Source organism: Physella acuta, unplaced genomic scaffold (genome assembly GCF_028476545.2).
Source record: "Physella acuta isolate Inbredline_101_S28 unplaced genomic scaffold, ASM2847654v3 ptg000038l, whole genome shotgun sequence".
Taxonomy (NCBI): Eukaryota; Metazoa; Mollusca; class Gastropoda; family Physidae; genus Physella; species Physella acuta.
The window spans coordinates 842744-862079 of record NW_026731558.1 but is presented as its reverse complement, the minus strand read 5'-3'; the positions used below and the strand labels follow the sequence as shown (position 1 = coordinate 862079).

The 19336-nt window shown below is 31.2% G+C and overlaps 2 protein-coding genes across 9 annotated transcripts in view; one reads left to right on the top strand and one right to left on the bottom strand.

Moving 5' to 3' along the window:
• The first annotated feature begins 977 nt into the window (after positions 1-977).
• Positions 978-12143, top strand: LOC131943474 (protein phosphatase 1 regulatory subunit 21). Its single transcript, XM_059303636.1, has 20 exons — positions 978-1115; positions 4691-4909; positions 5220-5378; positions 5534-5650; positions 5840-5898; positions 6035-6129; positions 6246-6448; positions 6563-6664; positions 7746-7834; positions 8012-8148; positions 8284-8376; positions 8857-8984; positions 9310-9477; positions 9557-9649; positions 9782-9883; positions 10148-10321; positions 10464-10613; positions 10716-10814; positions 11001-11150; positions 12049-12143. The coding sequence occupies exons 1-20, from the start codon at positions 1065-1067 to the stop codon at positions 12070-12072; spliced, it is 2412 nt and encodes an 803-aa protein (XP_059159619.1). The 5' UTR covers positions 978-1064; the 3' UTR covers positions 12073-12143.
• Positions 12144-13594: 1451 nt separating this feature from the next.
• The window catches only part of LOC131943533 (ribonuclease P protein subunit p20-like), a 138265-nt gene continuing 132523 nt past the window's right edge, over positions 13595-19336 (bottom strand). For 5 of the 8 annotated variants that reach the window (XM_059303760.1, XM_059303741.1, XM_059303734.1 and 2 more), the window contains exons 2-3: positions 14241-14317; positions 13595-14148 (exon numbers count right to left, since the gene is read on the bottom strand). In XM_059303760.1, the coding sequence (XP_059159743.1) occupies positions 13785-14148; positions 14241-14299 (423 nt within the window). In that variant the 5' untranslated portion in view covers positions 14300-14317 and the 3' untranslated portion in view covers positions 13595-13784. Of the gene's footprint in view, positions 14149-14240; positions 14318-14616; positions 14748-16636; positions 16689-19336 lie in introns of those variants that run through there. The other 3 variants (XM_059303750.1, XM_059303718.1, XM_059303710.1) reach the window with 3 other exon arrangements.

The window sequence follows — 19336 nt, the reverse complement described above, 5'->3', positions numbered from 1 at the left end:
AAAAAGTGCAGTTTGTTTTACATTTGTTACAGTATGATGATAAACTTAACCAAATACGTAAAAACTATTCACACTAAACATCTTTTATTCTTGACAAACTTTTGGCAGTGTTTGCTGTTAAGCATTTGTCACTGAGATCATTAACAATGATAAAAATTGTGTTTTTGCAAATTTTGTCTTAAACTTTAAAGCTGAAAAAAAAAAAAACAAACTTAAAGCTGAATAAATGCATGATGAAAGAAAACCAATAATTTGTTTTTAAAGGGTGAGAGCTGATAAGAATTGCTGATTCATCAAGTTAAGTAAGTAATACAGAAAACTTGAAGACTGAAATAGGCAAGCGTGGACTGTTATTCAGGAGATAAGCACTTCCCATTTTAGAAGAAATCTGACCTCTTGTCTTATAGAGCAAACTGATTTTTTAAAGTGAGGGCCCCCCCTTTTTTATTGACCATTTTTGTGATTAAATTATCGTCATAAGTGAGCAAGGCTATTTTATTTGCCGTTACCTTGCTTTTTTTTTTGGTATTTATGTTAAGAATGGTACATAATAAATAATAGAACCTAAATACAGTGTTAAACTGAATAAAAATAATACAGAAAGTACTCTTTTTGTTGGGACTCCTACCCTTACAATCACTTTTCTAAAATAAATACAATATTTATAAAAATGGGCTACATTAATAATTATCATTAAATTTTTAAATAAATTAATGTATTGAAAGAAGAGCACTGTGTGTAAGTAATGTTATTACAACTTATTTGCATCTGTTTATTTTGTGCCGGAGAAGTAGTCTATCTGTCATTTTGTTATCAGTAAACTTAGGTTATCAGATCAATCGGGGTTTTTTAATTATAATTTTTGTCTGAAATTTTATTTATTTTAATTATAAGCAAGACATCCTAACCATTTAGATTTGATACTAAAAGTAGTATAAAGAATGGTAATCCGACATTTAAAAAATAAAATAGTTATTAGATGATTATTTCCCTTTGATTTCTTAAAAATAATAATCTGCTTGATAGCAACTCAATGAATATTCTGTTTCCGGTTAATAATAGAGATGGCCGATCCACAAGAAAAATATCAGAAACTCGCATTAGAATATGCAAAGGTAGAAAAGATTGGATTTGACATTTATTTAATATCATAAGAAAACTTTAATAAAAGATTTTCTCATACATTTAATACTCCTAATAAGTATTTTTAGATCTATTACCGGCTCATGAATTGTTTAAAGATAAATAAAAATATTTAGAATCTTTTTTATTTGTTTTGTATCTTCTGGTGACTGAGCGCTCAGACGAACGATCGACTGTTGTATAAATGATTGAACATTATTTTTACTTTTTCTGTATCATAATTATAAACATTATAGGCATCAATATAGATATATCTAGATCTAATTTGTGTTTTGATTTTGTCTGAAAATTGTTTTTGATTTTGACACTTTTGTTGTTTGTGAGTTGGCCAAAAAAATTAAAAACAATACTGAATGAGAAACCCCGCCCACTGCCGACTGCTACTTATAAAATTCTATTGTACGACAATCATGAAACGTTTTGTTTTAATATAAGCTCAAGACTATATCTTATTTAATGACAGCAAATAAACTTAGGTTCAGATTTAAATATAATTTATTTAAAAAAAAAAAAACAGAACAAATTAGATTAGATCTAGATCTATTCTAGATCTAGATCTAGACTAGTAGGCCTAATAATTATAATTTTTATAATCTTAAAACTTTAACTCACAAAAAGTTACTCTACAATACAAATAATAGCAAAACATTAGGTCTAAACAAATTTTAAATAGGAAATATTTACTAAATAAGTAAGCCTTCACTGCTTATAATATATATATATCTTATTATATACATACACAAAGGCCTATGATATCTATAATATAACGCTGCTGGTAGTGTGTCAGTCCTTCCTTCCGTCATCGCTATAGATTTTGGAACCATAAAAGTAAACATTCGCACCATGCTGTGCTTTTCAGTGCACCGCAGTGTCTTATTATAAGTATTAGAGTAGGGTTTGTTTATATAGCGGCATAGAGCTATTTTATAATAGCCACTGTGTTTACTCTTTTGCATAACTTAAAGAAAATATTAAATACACGCACATTGCTAAAACATATTAAAAGGATCAATGTCAAATATCATTTTCGTTTATATTCCTAGAAAAAGTGGATACATTTTAATAACATAATAACAGTACGGTAGAAAAATCAAATTAATTTAACTCTTTTCTAATTTTGACAAAGGAGGTAATTTAAAAATACATTTAAACTCACGCTAATAAAAAATGTGAATGCAAATATACGTTCGTCATAGAAGGAATTAGTGTTGCAATAATATAATTAGCAAAATGTTAATGCAAATTATTCGGATGTGTAAGAGGAAATTATTGTTAGAAAATTATAATTAGCATGGATTGATAAAAGGCAATCTTTTATGTATTTTATTCACTGAATGTAGGCCCTACTGTTTATTACTTATAATTTTTAATCAACTATTCAGCACTATTATAGACGCGTCATCACGTTCATTAGGTGCGCAATGGTTTTAGTTATGAAACTCTATTGTAAATTTTTAAAATTTAAAGTACTGGAAAAAAATGCGTGAATCGATAAAGTGAAATATTGTATATATTATAGATACTGCCTATTATTTATACTGTTTTCTAATTATTATTCTATCTTTCGGGTTTTATAGGAGAGGCGTAGCGAGGGGGGGGGGGGGGCATATGTCCCCGGGTGCCGACCTTGGGGGGCGCCAAAGTGGGTTGTAAAAAATTTGCGAGGGGGGGGGGGTGGTGGAAATCGAAGGTTTTAGGGCGGGGGGGGGGGGGGGGGGGGGGAAGGGGTGCAAATCGAAAGTTTGAGGGGGGTGCAAATCACCGGAAAGGGCGCGATTTGGCGCTACGGGCTAGACTGTGAGCAATATGCCTTTATGATTGCATTTAAATTGTGTTTATGTTATGAGTGTTGTGTTTGTTTTTTCGTTGTTGTTTTTTTTTTTTGCGTTCGTTTGTGTTGTGTTTAGTTTTGTTCTGTTCCCAAGTTGGTAGATTTAAAAAAGATTTACCGTGGCGGAGCACGGGATGCAGCTGGTCTATAATATAAGCGGGCTGAGCGTGTGTCAGTCCTTCCTTCCTTCCTTCCTTCTGTCATCGCTATAGCTTTTGGAACCATAAAAGTAAACATTCGCACCATGCTGTGCTTTTCAGTGCACCGCAGTGTCTTATTATAAGTAATAGAGTAGGGTTTGTTTATATAACGGCATAGAGCTATTTTATAAATGCCACTGTGTTTACTTTTTTGCATAACGTTATGAAAATATTAAATATTCGCACATTGCTAAAACATATTAAAAAAATCAATGTCAAATATCATTTTAGTTTATATTCCTAGAAAAAATGGATACATTTCCATAAAAGTAGGTCGAAAAAACTAATTAATTCAACTTTTTTTGGTGTGGTAATTTTTTCAAGGGAGGTAATTTGAAAATCTATTTAACTCAACAATAATTTAAGTTAATCTTTTTTTTATTACTACCGCATTGATTAGTCTATGTTAAGGTTCATAATTAAAAGAGAAAAATGTTAAGATTATTTATATTATTTTCTAATTAGTCTATGATTTCTCAAAATCACTATTTTTTGTTTTTGTTTTTTGGTGTTAACAGATGGTGAAATTTTATAATTATAGTATAGAGAATGCTGGAAAGACTCTCTCTAGGCGCGGACGCCTGGGAAAAGCGTGTTTTTCGGTGGTAATTCTAATTACATTGCCAATGTGTTTTCTTAGAACCATAAAAGTAAACACCACTTGCCGTACATTCATTTGCATTGCATTGTTTTATTATAAGTTATTGAGTAGGATCTATTTATGTGACTTAAATTTTTAATGTCGGAAAGGCTCTCTTTGGGCGCGGACGCCTAAAAAAGCGTGTTGTTTGGTGGTGATTCTAATGTTGTGGTTGTGTTGTTTTTTTTTTTTTGGTTGTGTTGTGGTTGTGTTGTGGTTGTTTTTTGGTTGTGTTGTGGTTGTTTTTTGGTTGTGTTGTGGTTGATTTTTGGTTGTGTTGTGGTTGTGTTGTGGTTGTGTTTTTGTTGTGGTTGTGTTGTGGTTGTGGTTGTGTTGTAGTTGTGGTTGTGTTTTGTTTGTGGTTGTGGTTGTGTTGTGGTTATGTTGTGGTTTTGTTGTGGTTGTGTTGTGGTTGTTTTTTGGTTGTGTTGTGGTTGTGTTGTGGCTGTGTTAAAGTTGTGGTTGTGTTGTGGTTGTGTTGTGGTTGTGGTTGTGTTTTTTGTGTTTGTGTTGTTTTTGTTTGTTTTGTTCTGTTCCAAAGTTGGTACATTTAAAAAAGATTTACCGTGGCGGAGCACGGGATGCAGCTAGTTATATATATGGCCTTGATGACAATAAATGTAATAGGCCCACAGTACAGTTTTGCTTATTCCATTTAGGGACAGCACTTATATAAATATATATAACAGAAAGGACAATTTTTACCTTATCCACATGTATTCTATACAAAAAGATGGATTTTCTTGTTCGATTTAGATTTGGGGTTTACTATATATTTATAAGAAATCACCCCCTGCTTCCCATCCATATTATACACACCTTAAAATAAACAAAATAAGACTGATTTTGAGGAAACACACATTTCTCTATTTGCAGTTGAAAGCTCAAATTCCTGTTCTTAAAAAAGCCTACTTGGATGAGCAAGGAGAAGTGAACCAATTAAAAGAAATATTGAAAGAGCGAGACCAGTCTGTGAGGAAATATGAACAAGAAGTTGACAGTTTGACCTTTCGCAATCAGCAGCTTTCAAAGAGAGTTATCATTCTTCAGGAAGAATTAGAAACATCAGAAGCTAATAGCAAAAAGAAACATAAGGCAGTTATCCATTATTTTGCATGATAAATATAATTTGGTTAAACATTATTTGAAATATAATTTTAATGATGAATTAAAATTTGATTTTAAAAAAATATTGTAATTTTCTAAAGGTGTAATCAAAATGAAAAAATTCAAGTGACTTAAATTATCTTTCCAAATATTTGAATTAAATAAATAGAGCTTGTTCACTAATTAGAAATACGTATATTCTTTAAAAAAAAAAATCAGATTTGCATCTTTTTTTTAAGTAGCTATAATGATTAGAAAATATAAGTAGCATATAAATTTTTAAAAATTTAATTTGCAGAATAAGTCTGAGCCATCAACACCTGATGGTGGATCCCGGAACGGTGGAGTAAATGTTTTTAATGAGGAGCTACAAAACAAGATTGAGGAAAATGCTCTGTTGCACAAACAATTACAAGAACTCTCTGCTCAGTTTGATATTCATGTTAGAGAACTTCAGGTATCTACTGTTTGTAATGATAATCTTTCTTTTATTTTAAACATAAGCATAAACCAGATATGATTTAAGGAATTTTCAATGTTGGACGATTGAACACATTAACATACACGTTGAATATTTTTTAATATTATTTTTTTAAATATACCAATTCAAAGGCACAGTTAAAGGAAGCTGAAAATTCTAGAGGACAACATGAAGAAGTGCTCAGTTCTGCTCAAAAGAGATCCAAGGAAATGGTTGATAGGTTGCAAGAAGAGAAAGCTATGTTGGAAGTAATAAAACTATTATTGATATTCTTCTGCAAATTTTATACTCACTTTAGTTTCTTTTGAACATAAAATAGATTCATGTTATTTTTCAACCTTTCAAAGGTATAGTTTTTATTAGATTTATCTTCTGATATTCTAGATCACTGTAAAACTCTTATTTGTGTTCTCTTTTTGTCATTGAAATAAAAATAGGTCAAGATTCAAACAATGGAGAATGAACTAAAAGAATTTCGAGGAAGATGTGACTTTGCGTAAGTGTGTTAAATTGTGTAACAAGGTTAAGACCAATCTAGTCTTGAATTTTTTTAACCCTTCTTTGTGCTCAGGATTTTAAGAAAAGAAAGTAAAATGTGAGTAGTAATTAATAACATTCTGTTTTCTTTTCAGAGAGCAAAATCTTCTTCTTGTTGAAAAAAGCTTACAAAGTCGTCTCAGTGAAGCTACAAAAATAATTGAAGAAAAACTACCATTTATTGACACAAGTGAGTTTAAGGTTATTGCTTGATTATCTTTTGAAATTCATTTTATCTCTACATTTTTATTGTAATACATTTTATGTAATAAATATTGTACCATTATTATTTGTCTCTTTCTATAGAGTTAAAGGAGGTGAATGGTTTAAATGTTCCAACCCATGACAGAAGACATCAACTGCGGGCAAAAGAATTGATTACTCAAGGGGCAAATCTTGTAGGGGAGTTAACTCTAGGCCTATCCAATTTCTTTACTTACAGTGAACAAAGGTCAAAAATTTACCCAGCTGATGGCATCACTGAACCTCTCAGTCCCTTAAATATTAAGGTAGATGCTGAACCATTTCTACTAAACATTTTTACAAATACATAAATAGTCATATTTACATATTGTTAAATTACTTAAATTGATTTTCTGTGCACATTGTAATTTTTTTTTCAGTTTTGCAAGTATCTACATGAAAACATGCTATACCTAAAACCAGTGGAACAGTCGCTCAGAGGTTTTGTCAACAATTTAAAAGATGACTCACTCACAGTTCTAGTAAGTTAAAAACTCCATAATGTCATTTATCTAAATTAAAAGCCAGAGCTATTCTGGCAAAATTTTGATTCAGCAGTGTATACTGTGGTAGCTGGGTTTGAATAATTTATCATCATCATCTTTTCTTGTTCGTACCTAAAACACATGGGGCAGATGGAATACAGTTCCTTCTGTTTCAGTGACCTATGCATACCAGGCGATATTGTGGTCAACACTATGCCTTTGCTTCCCTAACATGAATCAGGTACCTATTATAGCTGGGTGGACTCAGGGACATCCTAGAGACTCAAGCCCAGGAGCTAAACTTGAGACTCGGGATAGCAGTCATGCACTCTATCAGCAATCCACGCGGTCCCCAATATTTCACTATGCTATTCTGAATTATTAGTCTCAGAAACAGCAATCCATAAATCAAATTTATAAAGAAATAAGTATACAATTGCAATTTAACATTTTTAAAATTAATTCTCCTTTTAAAAAAAAAATCAAATAATGATATGGAAGCATATAATGCTCATGGAATGGAATCGTTTTAAATATAGAGATGGTAACATTATTGATTCCACAAAAGTGACGTTGAAGTTTTAACCTTAAAGGCCTTACATTTTGCCTTTGTTTTTTCTTAAGTCTCAAATCCAATAAAACTTACGCATTTTACTTAAGGTTTTTATTTTTAGAAAGTGGCACTATTATTTTAATTGACTAGTTAATTTTCTTTTATTATGAAAATGGTGAGAAAAAAATGTTATTTACATTAAACTGACGTTTACTATATATTTCATTTAAGTTTGTAAAAAAATCTTTCAGAATAAATATTGTACATTTATAAAAGCATTCAATTGTCTTCAATTTTATTTGCGCATGTGTATATGGTAGCGCTGTTGGCAAAAATGGAAAATAATTTCTAACACATAAAAGTAGAGATTAAAAAAAAAACTATGCCTGAAATGGTTAACTTAATCTGTATCACCACTCTTCCCCTATGTAAGCTAATAAATTCTACATTAAATATGTATAATTCTTGGACAGCTATAGTTGTCATAAGATTTTTGAAATTGGTTTTTTTTCATAATTTTATCAGGAGACAGCATCAGAACTTCAACCTTTTTCCAACAGTTTTAAACACATGGTTGCTTATATGAACAAACTATTGCCATACTATATAGCAAGGTAATAAATTGAATCTTCTTCAAGTCTGGATTTTAAAATTGAAGTAAACTGTCATTAATTTGTTCTTTCCAATTAAATAAAAAATTGAAATAGGACAATTGAATGATGTAATAATTTATTTTTAACTCTTTTTCTAACTTTTATACAATATTTAAAAGTTTGGGATTGTTGTTGCAGCTTAGAAGAAGAAAATGCAGTTTCTTCATGTACGACTACACTCGCATCCAAAAATAGAGATTTGCTCCAATCTTTAAAGCGCCTCAATGCAGTATTTAACAAGATAAATACCTATGTTTTTTTACTTGCTATACAAAGTAAGCCCATTAACTTCATCATTATGACTTCATTAAAACTTAGCTTAAACTTGTCTAGAGAAGTAGTACTTTAATACAGGTTTGAAAATTAAAATTTTAAAATAACAATTAGGTTTCCTGTTCGGCTTCTTTTAGGTTTACAAGGACAAGGTCATCCACAAGCATCCCATGCTAAATTTTTTTCTGGAATATGTAAATCTCTCAATGATCTTCATGAAGCTGTTAAGGGTAGGTCCTTGTGATTTCTAAGTTTTTATGATATCCAGGTGTTTGTGAGGACTTGAGCAGAGCTGCTGGCTGAAAGAAAACTATCGCTGGACCCCTACTGGACTTACTTTAATCATTTTATAGTTTGTTTTATTTATAAATTATACAAAATTTATAGGCCCCTAAAATTAACTGTTTCACAGTCTACCTAACACTATAATTAGCTATTATGATTATCATTTTAGTCTGATTTGTGTATTGTAACTTGGTTGTCTGTTAAAGATTTCCATAATTTTTTAAATGTTGATACTAATAACTTCAAACTATTACACTAAAAGACAAATGTTGACCTCAAAACGCAATTGAAAAATATCTGCATGTTTGTTAAGTTGCAGTGATCAAACAAAACAATTAGTAATCTTAATAAATGTTATTGAATTTGATGTAATTTTATAGCTGCTTCTTGCAAGTTTTTTGCAATTTTCTTTTTTTGTATTGCAGAAGTATCAAAACATTATAACTCTAAGGTATCATTGGAACATCAGCTTCCAACAGCAACGAAGGAACTGAAGAGAACAGACGAATGTGTTGTAGCATCTCTTATATCTCTTGTAACTAATACTGGAAAGGTATTTGATTTGCCAATTTTAGAAGTTGTATCACATATTAGAATTAAGAATAATTCTAAAATAATTTGAAAGCTATTATAATTGTAGCTTAGAAGATATAATAATCATAGTTTAGAAGCTGATATGATCATAATTTAGTAACTGTTATTAAAATGTTATGTTAGTAGTTTTTTCTTGATCCCATTTCATAACACATGATTTGTTCTGTTATTAGGTAACTAAGACATTATTTATGTGCTCAAATGTACCATTGGTTTTTAAATGTCCATTTCAAAATAAAGTAAAACAGTTTTTACGGAACTAATTAATTAAATTTTTTCATCAGATGGCAGCTTTTATGTCGGGAAATTTAGAATTTTTCATCCAGCCAGCTGGTTACAGAACCAGAGGAAGTAGTATAAACTCAGAGGTCAGAGCAGAGGGACCAAGGTCACATCCTGCTGTCAACAGCTTCAGACAACGGGCAGCCCATTTTCTTGCATCAGTAACTAAGGTACATGTTTGTAACAGGGTTGTTCACTTGACTATTTCTTGTATTATAATTTGTAACATCTTGACCTAATTCCTTCCAGTCGCCTCAAGAAACTGTACCTTACTGTGCCGCAGTGCAAAACAGAAAGACTTTGTACAGTTCTGCAGAGAGCAAAGAGAGCTTAGCAAAACAGGTTTGTTATGTTAGCTAGAACAGCCACTCTATAGAGATTAGTTCTTATTTAAACTGTGCAAAGTTCTCAATATCAAAAGGGTGAGTTCATTTTATATTAGACATGTTGTCATTGAGTCTTCCCTCTTTACAGATTACAGTTTTCCAGCAAAAGCTCACTAAACTTGAACAAGAAAAAGAACATTATTTATTGGAATTACAACTGTTGAAGATCAAGTTTGAAAATGAACAAGTGGTTTGTTGAAAATTTGGTGTCTACTGCAATACAATATTTGCATTTAATACATTTTACAGTGGAAAATAATTTTTTGCACAGTTAAACTTTCTTTCCTCATACATTTTCTTTTTAATTTTACTTAAGAAAAAAATGATTATCAGTAGGCTTATATAATTTATATTAATATTTATACAAACAAGTTACCTTATTAAACATTTTTTAATCCTTTTATTATAATCATACATGAATAGAAAAAATCAGAATAATATTATCTACTTTTAGAAAACTAAACAGCTGGAAAAAGAAATTGACCTTGTTCGGGCGAGCTCTAGTGGGATCAGCAGTGTGACAGGCGCCAGCTCGTTAGAAGATCATATAGAAAAGTTGACTCTTCCATCTGACCTCAGCACTAGATCAGATTCTGTCAATAGTTCCTCTTATCTGGACACCAGCATGGTAGGCTGCACAAATCTTTGGCACAATTCTCATAACATTTTGTTTCTTTTTGTAAAGGGAGTTTATTATAAAAACTATACCAAATCAAAGCAGTGAAACAAATTGAAATAAATGAATGTATTTTTTTTTACTTGATGTACAGCTTGGCCAAGTGGAAACAACAGGTTCTGTTGTAAGAAATGACATAGACACCAGAGAACAGTTAATAATGAGTCACTACAATTCTAGGATCAATGAACTTACTCTCCAATTACAGCAAGCTGACAGCAAGGCTGTTAATTTCCATGCAGAGGTGACCATTTTGTTTTTTTGTTCTGTCTGTAAAAAAATGCTGTTTTTTCTCAGTTAATTGGAGACAAATGTCTTTAAAATCAACTTTTATCAATTATCTTAGGTTCGTGCCTTGCATAAACAATTAAAAATAGCTGAGAAAGCTAAAGAAATTGGACAAGAAGAATTGAGACTGGTCAATCAGAATTTAGCTCACCTCAAGGTAAGTTTTTTACCAACATTAAAGTGATAAATGAATTCTGTTTTCTAGTACTTAACCATGTTAAAAAAGCATAAACACAAACATCCCATCATGACCACCTTTTGTAGAAACTGAATGTTTTCTTTTTTACTGTAAACATTTATATTTAATTGATAATTTGAAAATGTTTACAAATTGTACAAACAGGATGAGCTACAGACAACAACTCGCAGTTATGAAGGCCAGCTAAGTATGATGAGTGAACATCTGGCAGGCATGAATGAAAAGCTTGCCCAACAAAAAGATGAAATTGATGAACTTAAGCAACAGCAAGCTCAAAAAGGATCATCATCTAAGGTAGAAAAAAAACTTTTTGTAATACATTTTTATCTAAGAGTTGTGATTAAGGAAAGCAAGTTTGAGTATTAATGTATGTTTTATTACAACTAAAATATGGGAACAATTTTGTAGTATTAATCATCCAACAGTAGAAAAAATCTGAAATATTTGAATTAATCATTTTGATCTCTTTTTGACTATAAAAGCTTAAAATTCCTCACAGGTTAGTTAATTAAGGATGGAATTGATCATGGGTAACTTGAGACTGAGTGGTTTAGTAATAGAACCCACACTTTCTAACCCAAGCAGTAAGTTAGTCTTTAGATGTTAGGCCATGCCCAGACGGCACTACCCCTTTATTCAACAGTCTTTAGATGTTAAGTCATGCCCAGGTGAATTGCCCCTATATTCTACACAGTCTTGAGATGATAGACCTTGCCCAGACTGAATTTCCCCTATATTCAACCAAGTGGTAAGATGCACCAAGTCATAAAGTAACCATGTAGAAACACAGTTCTGCTACCAGTGGCTGGCAACATGGGTGTGAGAAAACCTTCCATAAATAGATCTGTTTGAGTCCACCCTGGCATCAATGCTGTCCAACAGTTACAAAATGGTTGTTGCACACTTCACATCCCTGAAAGAAAACCTTTTGCAGTAGCTTAGCTTTCAAGGAAGTGACTGGTGTGAAGGATAAACTTTAACTGTACCCTTTAAACTTTGTGCAATAATGAAAAGACAACTCACCAGCTTATTTGTTGAATATTGTTAGTAATATGTTAGTATTATTCCACACACAAAATGATACTTTTATTTCTTTTGAAAGGAAATTTTAAGTTAACAAAGATGTAAATCCACCATCTCTATTAATTCTTTAGCAATCAGGTAATTAAACCAATACCTTTTTTCCTTACAGATATTGAAGAAATCAAAGAAATAATAATCGTCGCCAACATGCTCATGTCTTTGTTAGACAGTTGATAAAAATTGTTCACATTCATTATAATTATATCTTAACTTCAACTATGTGATGATGTTATGTATTTTTTGGTACAACTAAGTTGATTCTGGGTGTATAGAAAAAAGCCTACCATATTTAAAACCCATGTTTTCTCTCAAATTCGTGTTAAACACATTTTAGTTTTGGACATTGAATTTAGTGGTACCAAGTTTTTCATTTAAAAAGTTGACTCATTTAAAAATCATTTTTAGAGAAAGTGTAACTAAGTAATTAAAAAATGCTAATGTTTTTAAATGTAGTCAATTTAGTGATTTTGTTTATACATTGCTGTGCAATATGCTTTTAAAAACATGTATGAAATAAGTATTTAATTTGATGTACCAGTATCTCTTCCAGTGATTGAGATTAGAAGTAAATATTGGGAAATGCAATGTGGCATTACTGAAATTACTCACAATATTTATTAAAACCATAGCAAGAGGATGAGTAGATGTTACAAATTTAAAAGTTTATTTTCAATGTATTAAAATTGCATGTTAATGAATGTCTAACTAAAGCAATTCCAAATTATTGCATTTATTTCTCCTTTGTAAACTTAAACTTTTAAGATAGTTGCTTTTAGAAGTGAATAATCTATTAAAACTGGCTAATAGATTTTTACAATATTTCAACTATGTGTTTGATGATATTCATGTTTGATGTACAAACAGCTTTATTTAAATCTTTACAACTAGTAGGTGCCTATTTATCATTTTTGTGTATATTCCAGAGGAAAAAGCCTGTTGAGCAAATAATTACGTTGCATTGAAATTAAATGCTTTTTTAAAACTGTACTGTAAAGAAAAGAACATCAGTGGCTGTGAAATCAAGCATTATTAGCATACACTTATGTTGCTAATCGTAATCTTGTTGTTAATTGTAGTAGTGTAAATATGTAACTGTTTAGCCTACTATTTTTATAATGTTGAAGTTAATGGTATATACTAGAAAAATAAATCCAAATGTTTTAAGATGAATAGATTATGTTATGAATTATTAGAGCTTTGTGTTCAGTCTTGTTCCATCAAATCAATTTAAACTTTAAGTACAATTTGAGAACCATGTTTAGTATTGGTTGGATGACAATCTTTTCAAGTAGATAAGTTCTATCACATACTACTGTAGCAGCGTAGCTTAATATAAAAAAAAAACCCATTGATCCTTGTTAATGCAAACTTGATAACCAATAAAAATGTTTATGTTGAAACAAGAAATAAATTTACCAAAAGAATGTTTAAATTTGTTTTATACTTAATTTATATCTAACTTTCTTGAAGTGAATTCTAATCACGTACAAGCTGAAAGTTTACTTATTCTGGATGCTGTGGTAGAAAAATAATCTGTTATAAGAGTAAATAGAAGAGAGCATATCACCCAAAATGAACTAGAACTTAAAAACTTTTTTGTAGTGAATTCTAATCACGTACAAGCTGAAAGTTTACTTATTCTGGGTGCTGTGGTAGAAAAATCATCTGTTATAAGAGTAAATAGAAGAGAGCATATCACCCAAAACGAACTAGAACTTAAAAACTAACAAAATTATTTTATTTAATTGATTCATTAGATGAACATGGATATTTGTGAATATGTAGATTTAATTTTTACAATGTAGGTACATTTCAACAAACAAATACTATGAGCATGAAGGACAGTTATGACTTGTCTTTAACTGCTAACTGGGGTTCCACTTGCTTTAGTTGAGAGATATCATCTGACCTGTAAACACGAATATGGATGGCTGAGTTGTTTCTGATAGCAGTTTTCATGTCTCTGTCATCAGATTCTGGAATATAATCATCTACAAGGTCAACTGTGGATGTCTGAACACACACTTGTACTGTGCCTAGTCCTTTTGATTTCAGCTGCAGGGCCAAGTTAATGGCTCTATTGACAGCTTTACCTAAACCGTGAATTATAACTTCATTCCCAGAGTCCAGGAGCTTTTGGCATTTGTTCTCTTGAGCTTTGAAGTTAGTTTTATCTGATATGTAAACATCATTAGGCCTTTGAGGAAATCTGTGTAGTATAAACATAAAAATAATAATCATATTTTAAAATTGTTTAATAAATTTTAATTAAAAAATCAGGAAAAAAAATGCATTAAAAACCTTGGTGGTAAACGTTTTCTCAATGTGTATTCTTCTGAATCTGTGCTCGAGTTTGCCATTGTGCACTATAAAAAAATCTGAAAAATATTTTAAGTTTTGAGAAAGATGTGTAAGGTAAGTTAATCACTTTTATTTAGCACTGAATACATCAAGAACTTTCTTTAAATTGAAAAATGTAGTGATAAAAACCTAATTTTATTTTTAGGTTGAAATGAAACTAAACTGCTTTATTACTTGACAGTTGACATACACACAAAAAAAAACTGTATTCAAATGTAATTGAATGAATAGTGTGTAGAATCAAGGAACTACTTAACAGAAGTTGAAATTAAAAAGTAGGAACTCCACAACTAAACCAAGACTGGGTCAATTTTACCAAAATGTGTTACAGTTGTCCTGACATAGGTTTGTTGATGATAGGAAGACTATGGCCACACAGGTTGTTCACCAAAACACAGTGATTTAGAACATTAATGATGATTAATATTATAATAAACAATTTCCATTTGTAAATGCACATAGTAATTAGTAAGAGTTTAGTTAGACTTGTGAGGTTGTACATTAATAAAGATAAGGGAAGTGTAACTATTAGTTACACTTCAACTAAGTTAGAATCTAGTAACTTTTAAGTATTAACTACTCAGTCACAATAGTTATAGTGTCTTATTGACTAAACTAAAGTCTAAAACTTAAGCTAATAAAACAATTAATTAATTAATTGAGACTTAAGTCAGTAGGCCTACTACGTACTAGACTACTAGAGGTCTAGAAGATATATATTCTTAGCAGCTAGACCTAGAATATTCTACTTACTAGTAGTAGTACTATAGGTCCTACTAACTAATCTAGATCTGCCGCATTGGGCCTCCATTCATTAAAATTAAAAAATACTAGATCTAGATTACTTAAGATGTATAGTATTGTATAGGCATCCATACTTGTAGTAAGTAGCATTAGAACAAAGGGAGATAATTTTCATACAAAAACCTGCCTAGAGTTCTTGACTGATTTTTCAAATTTTGTTTTTACCACTGTCTCTTATTAATTTTAAATTAATATCATATTAATTTCCAATACACAAAGCAATCACTGAGGTTTAGCTACAACCTAGTGCAATTACTTTTCATTTTCTTTCATTTTTGCCTATAAAAAAATAATTTGAAAACAATATATGCTCTAAAACAACTTTATATTATATTAATATATAAACACTTGCCTGCACACTAAACTATTCAAAATGAGTTAAATAAACTACTTGTGGTTTTTATTTTAAAAAGAAATTGTGATTTAATTTTACAAATACATTTTTTATGAATTTTTTCAAGATTCAGACCTTTAATGGCCATGTTTTTAGCGCAATTTCCATTCTGGAGAATTGCGTTTATTAACCCGTCATTTCTGGATGTATGAATGTATGAATGAATGGATGGATGGATGTGTGTCCGCAGCTTTAAGTCGTATCTCCTCCGCAACGAAGCAATATCGAGGACTAGTTCCAAAAGCAATTATGTTAAGCAAGTTACGAGGATGAACATAGGCCAATAAAATTCCGGGTTTCTTTCATGGATTTCCCGGAAAAGCCAAAAAACCTCGAAAAAATGCAGTTTTTGGCTCATATCTCGGCAACCAGACCACTTAGCGACTTGAAACATGTACCAATCGATTTCTGCCATAATTTAGAACAATATTGCCGAAGAAAGTTTTCAAAAATATCCTTTCGTTCGGTCACAAAAAATTTTTTTGAATTAATTAAAATTTGGACCGAATTAGTAGGCATTTTTATCCAACCACACCACACGCGTCATCACGTTCAATAGCTGCGCCATCACGTTCAATGGCTGCGACATCACGTTCGGTAGCTAGGCGCGCAATGGTTTTTAGTCATGTAACTCTATTGTAAATAAAACATGTAAAATACTGAAAAAAAAATTAATAAAAAACGTTTTAATAACTAACCAATGGTTTTACTAACCCTGCTCTTGATTTACGCTACGACAGAGCTATTTTTAGATAACATAAGGAAATTGCGCTTAAATGTCACTAGACTTTTTAATTAACTTGTTTCCTATATAATTAGTCATAGTAAAAATGTACATTTTTTAAAATAAAGCATAACATCAAACAGAAACAAGCCTGCACAATTATTAATGCAAATTTACATAAAAGAACCACAGCTGTTTCATACTTTATCATTAGAATCCAAACAAATTTTGCAAACATATTTTATCAAGAATTTTTTCAAGATTCAGACCTTTATTGGCCATGTTGTTTTTTTCCTATATAATTAGTCATAGTAAAAATGTACATTTTTTAAAATAAAGCATACCATCAAACAGAAACAAGCCTGCACAATTATTAATGCAAATTTACATAAAAGAACCACAGCTGTTTCATACTTTATCATTAGAATCCAAAAAAATTTTGCAAACATATTTTATAAAATTTTCATTTTTGTTTCCCACTTAATTCATTTTTAACAGAGCTTATATATAAGACCATACATTTAAAATAGAAATAAAATTGGTAATCTATCCAGTGCCGGCGTTAGGGGGTGGCAAACGGGGCGGCCGCCCCAGGCCCCGCGCATGAAGGGGCCCCGCGCTTCAGCACCGCCATTGTTGTCTGAATTAGTTTGTAAATTTAAATAATCTTTGCTGTATTGAATTGAAAAAAAATGGCCGAAATTGTTGATTGTTATAAACTGAGGCCAAGGCTGATGTTAGTGAGTTATCCCCTACATGACCTGGGACAGACCGTCATTCGATACGAAGACTTAGTGTCACACCTCGCTTAGTGTCGACTCGCTTTTGACCTGAGGTGACTGGTGATGGCGGTTGCGAATTAGCCCCCGACCTGACATGGGAAGTAAAATCAGGAAAACACGTAATGAGATACCCCATTGTATTCTGACCGATGAAGTGAAAATGATTCTGACGAAAATAATTAATTCCCAATGATCGTAAGAGATATGTACGATCCAGGTAATTGGGAACATGTATCAACGATGTCCCAAGACAGGTTATGCGGCCTGTCGATTCTGTCAATAGAAAAAGACATTGCCTCCAATTTGGACTATGATGATATAATCAAGGAATTTTCTTCACGAAAGGCAAAAAAAGTAGATCTTCGTTTGTGAACGTACTAGTAAGATTTTCATAAATAAACATTAATGTAAAAGAATCAAGTTTGAAGCCGATGTTCATCGTCTCTTTAATGCGTGTCTCTAACTTATATCTGTTTTATTTTTTTTATTTTCCAAACAAAAAGCTTTTAACAGAAACAAGCACTTCTAAGTGAACACATTATTTGTTAATCAGTGTCTTAATGTTAATACGACATTGGTAAGCAGCTTAAAAATACCGTATATATCGTTATAAATATTAATTCGCGTTGAGAAGGAAAAAAACCGCCTCACTGTATATGTTTTAGACACCAATGGAAAAATATAACGCCCCGCGCGGATGGTTGGCCATAGGCCCCGCGTAACCCTAACGCCGGCTCTGAATCTATCGTTTTAGGGACGTAAAATCAACCGAGACTAGTAATGTGAAAAAAGGTGACTCCTTAAATTTTAGTACTTATTTCACATTTTTAGGAGGATTTATGTTTTAAAATTTACAAAAATGTTACAAAGTTTCATTTATGTAGACCCTGTTTTTAAACAATTGTATTAAAACTTTTCAGTAATAAATAAAGAATAGTGATAGTGATGTTTTCATCAGATGCAACCAAGCTCATTTACTTTACTTTAGGCAGTTTAAGCAGCTTAAGTTTTTTTGGTAAAATTATAGTGGGAGATTCAGGGGAAGCCACTCTATTTTACAGATGGCTGCTGTTTATGTAGCAAATCTTGCTCGCAAACACTTACACTGCTGTTTAGCAATTGATTTTTGTTTATTATTCAGTTATCTATTCTATAGGCCTAATATAATACTTGACACAAAATAGGCTTATATCACAATATAATATATAAGTTTCTATTAAAGCCATAAAAATGACAATGCATAAAAATTATTAGTAAGCCTATTTCAAATAACAGAATATTTATTTAATTTGAGAGGCCTACAATGAACAATGTAACAATACATCTACATTTAGATTCTCTAGATCTAATTTACTTTACAAAAATTAAAATAGTAAAATACTAAAAATACAGGATTACGCGTACACCACGGTAGGCCTATTTATTTATTTAATCTTAAATGCACACCCCCTTGAAGGGTTTGAATCAAAAGCGTTTAAATTATCCTAAATACAATCTTACAATTAGTTAGGGTTATCGGTAATCTATCGTTTTATGTTCATAAAATCGCCTGCGGCTAGTAATGTCCGAAAAAGTTACCTCATTGTCAAGGCTTTAATAGAAGTATATTGTGTCAATTAATAATTTAATATTATAGATAAATGAATAATAAACCTAAATCAATTGCTAAATAGATTCTATATCAATATAGGCAAGACATTAACTTTAAACAGCAGTGTTTGTGAGCAGGATTTGCTATATAAAAAGCGGCCATCTATAAGTTAGAGTGGCTTCCCCTGTATCTCACGCTGTAAGTTTCCAATAAAAAACCAACAACATGATTGCCGTAGTAAACGAGCATGGTTGGAAACATTGCTAGTCTTCATGACATTTATTACTGAAAAGTTTTAATTCAATTGTTTAAAAACAGGTAGAGTAAAGTGGCGTCTGCGGACAGTCGTAGCAAAAAAATCGGAAGTGCCGATTTCCATTGAGCGCCATTCAGTAACCGCTTCACATAGAAACAAACCGAAAGTACCGTCTCACTCCGCATTCTTTCTAGTTTAATCACGTCTGATTCATTTTGTATTCATACGCATAGCATTGAATGTATTAACATTTTCAGTGGTGAGACTCTGTGCGGACAGTAAGAGCACTTTTTTTTACATTTTATTTTCTGTGCGGACACTTGCTCCTTATGCGGACAAGGCATATTTTGTTCATTTTGTTTCTATTTAAATGATTGAAATAAACATGTTACATACATAAATAGTGTTGTTGATTGTTTTATATATTAATATATTGGAAAACAAAAAATATGAAGAAATATGAAATACGTTTTAATTAAATTAAA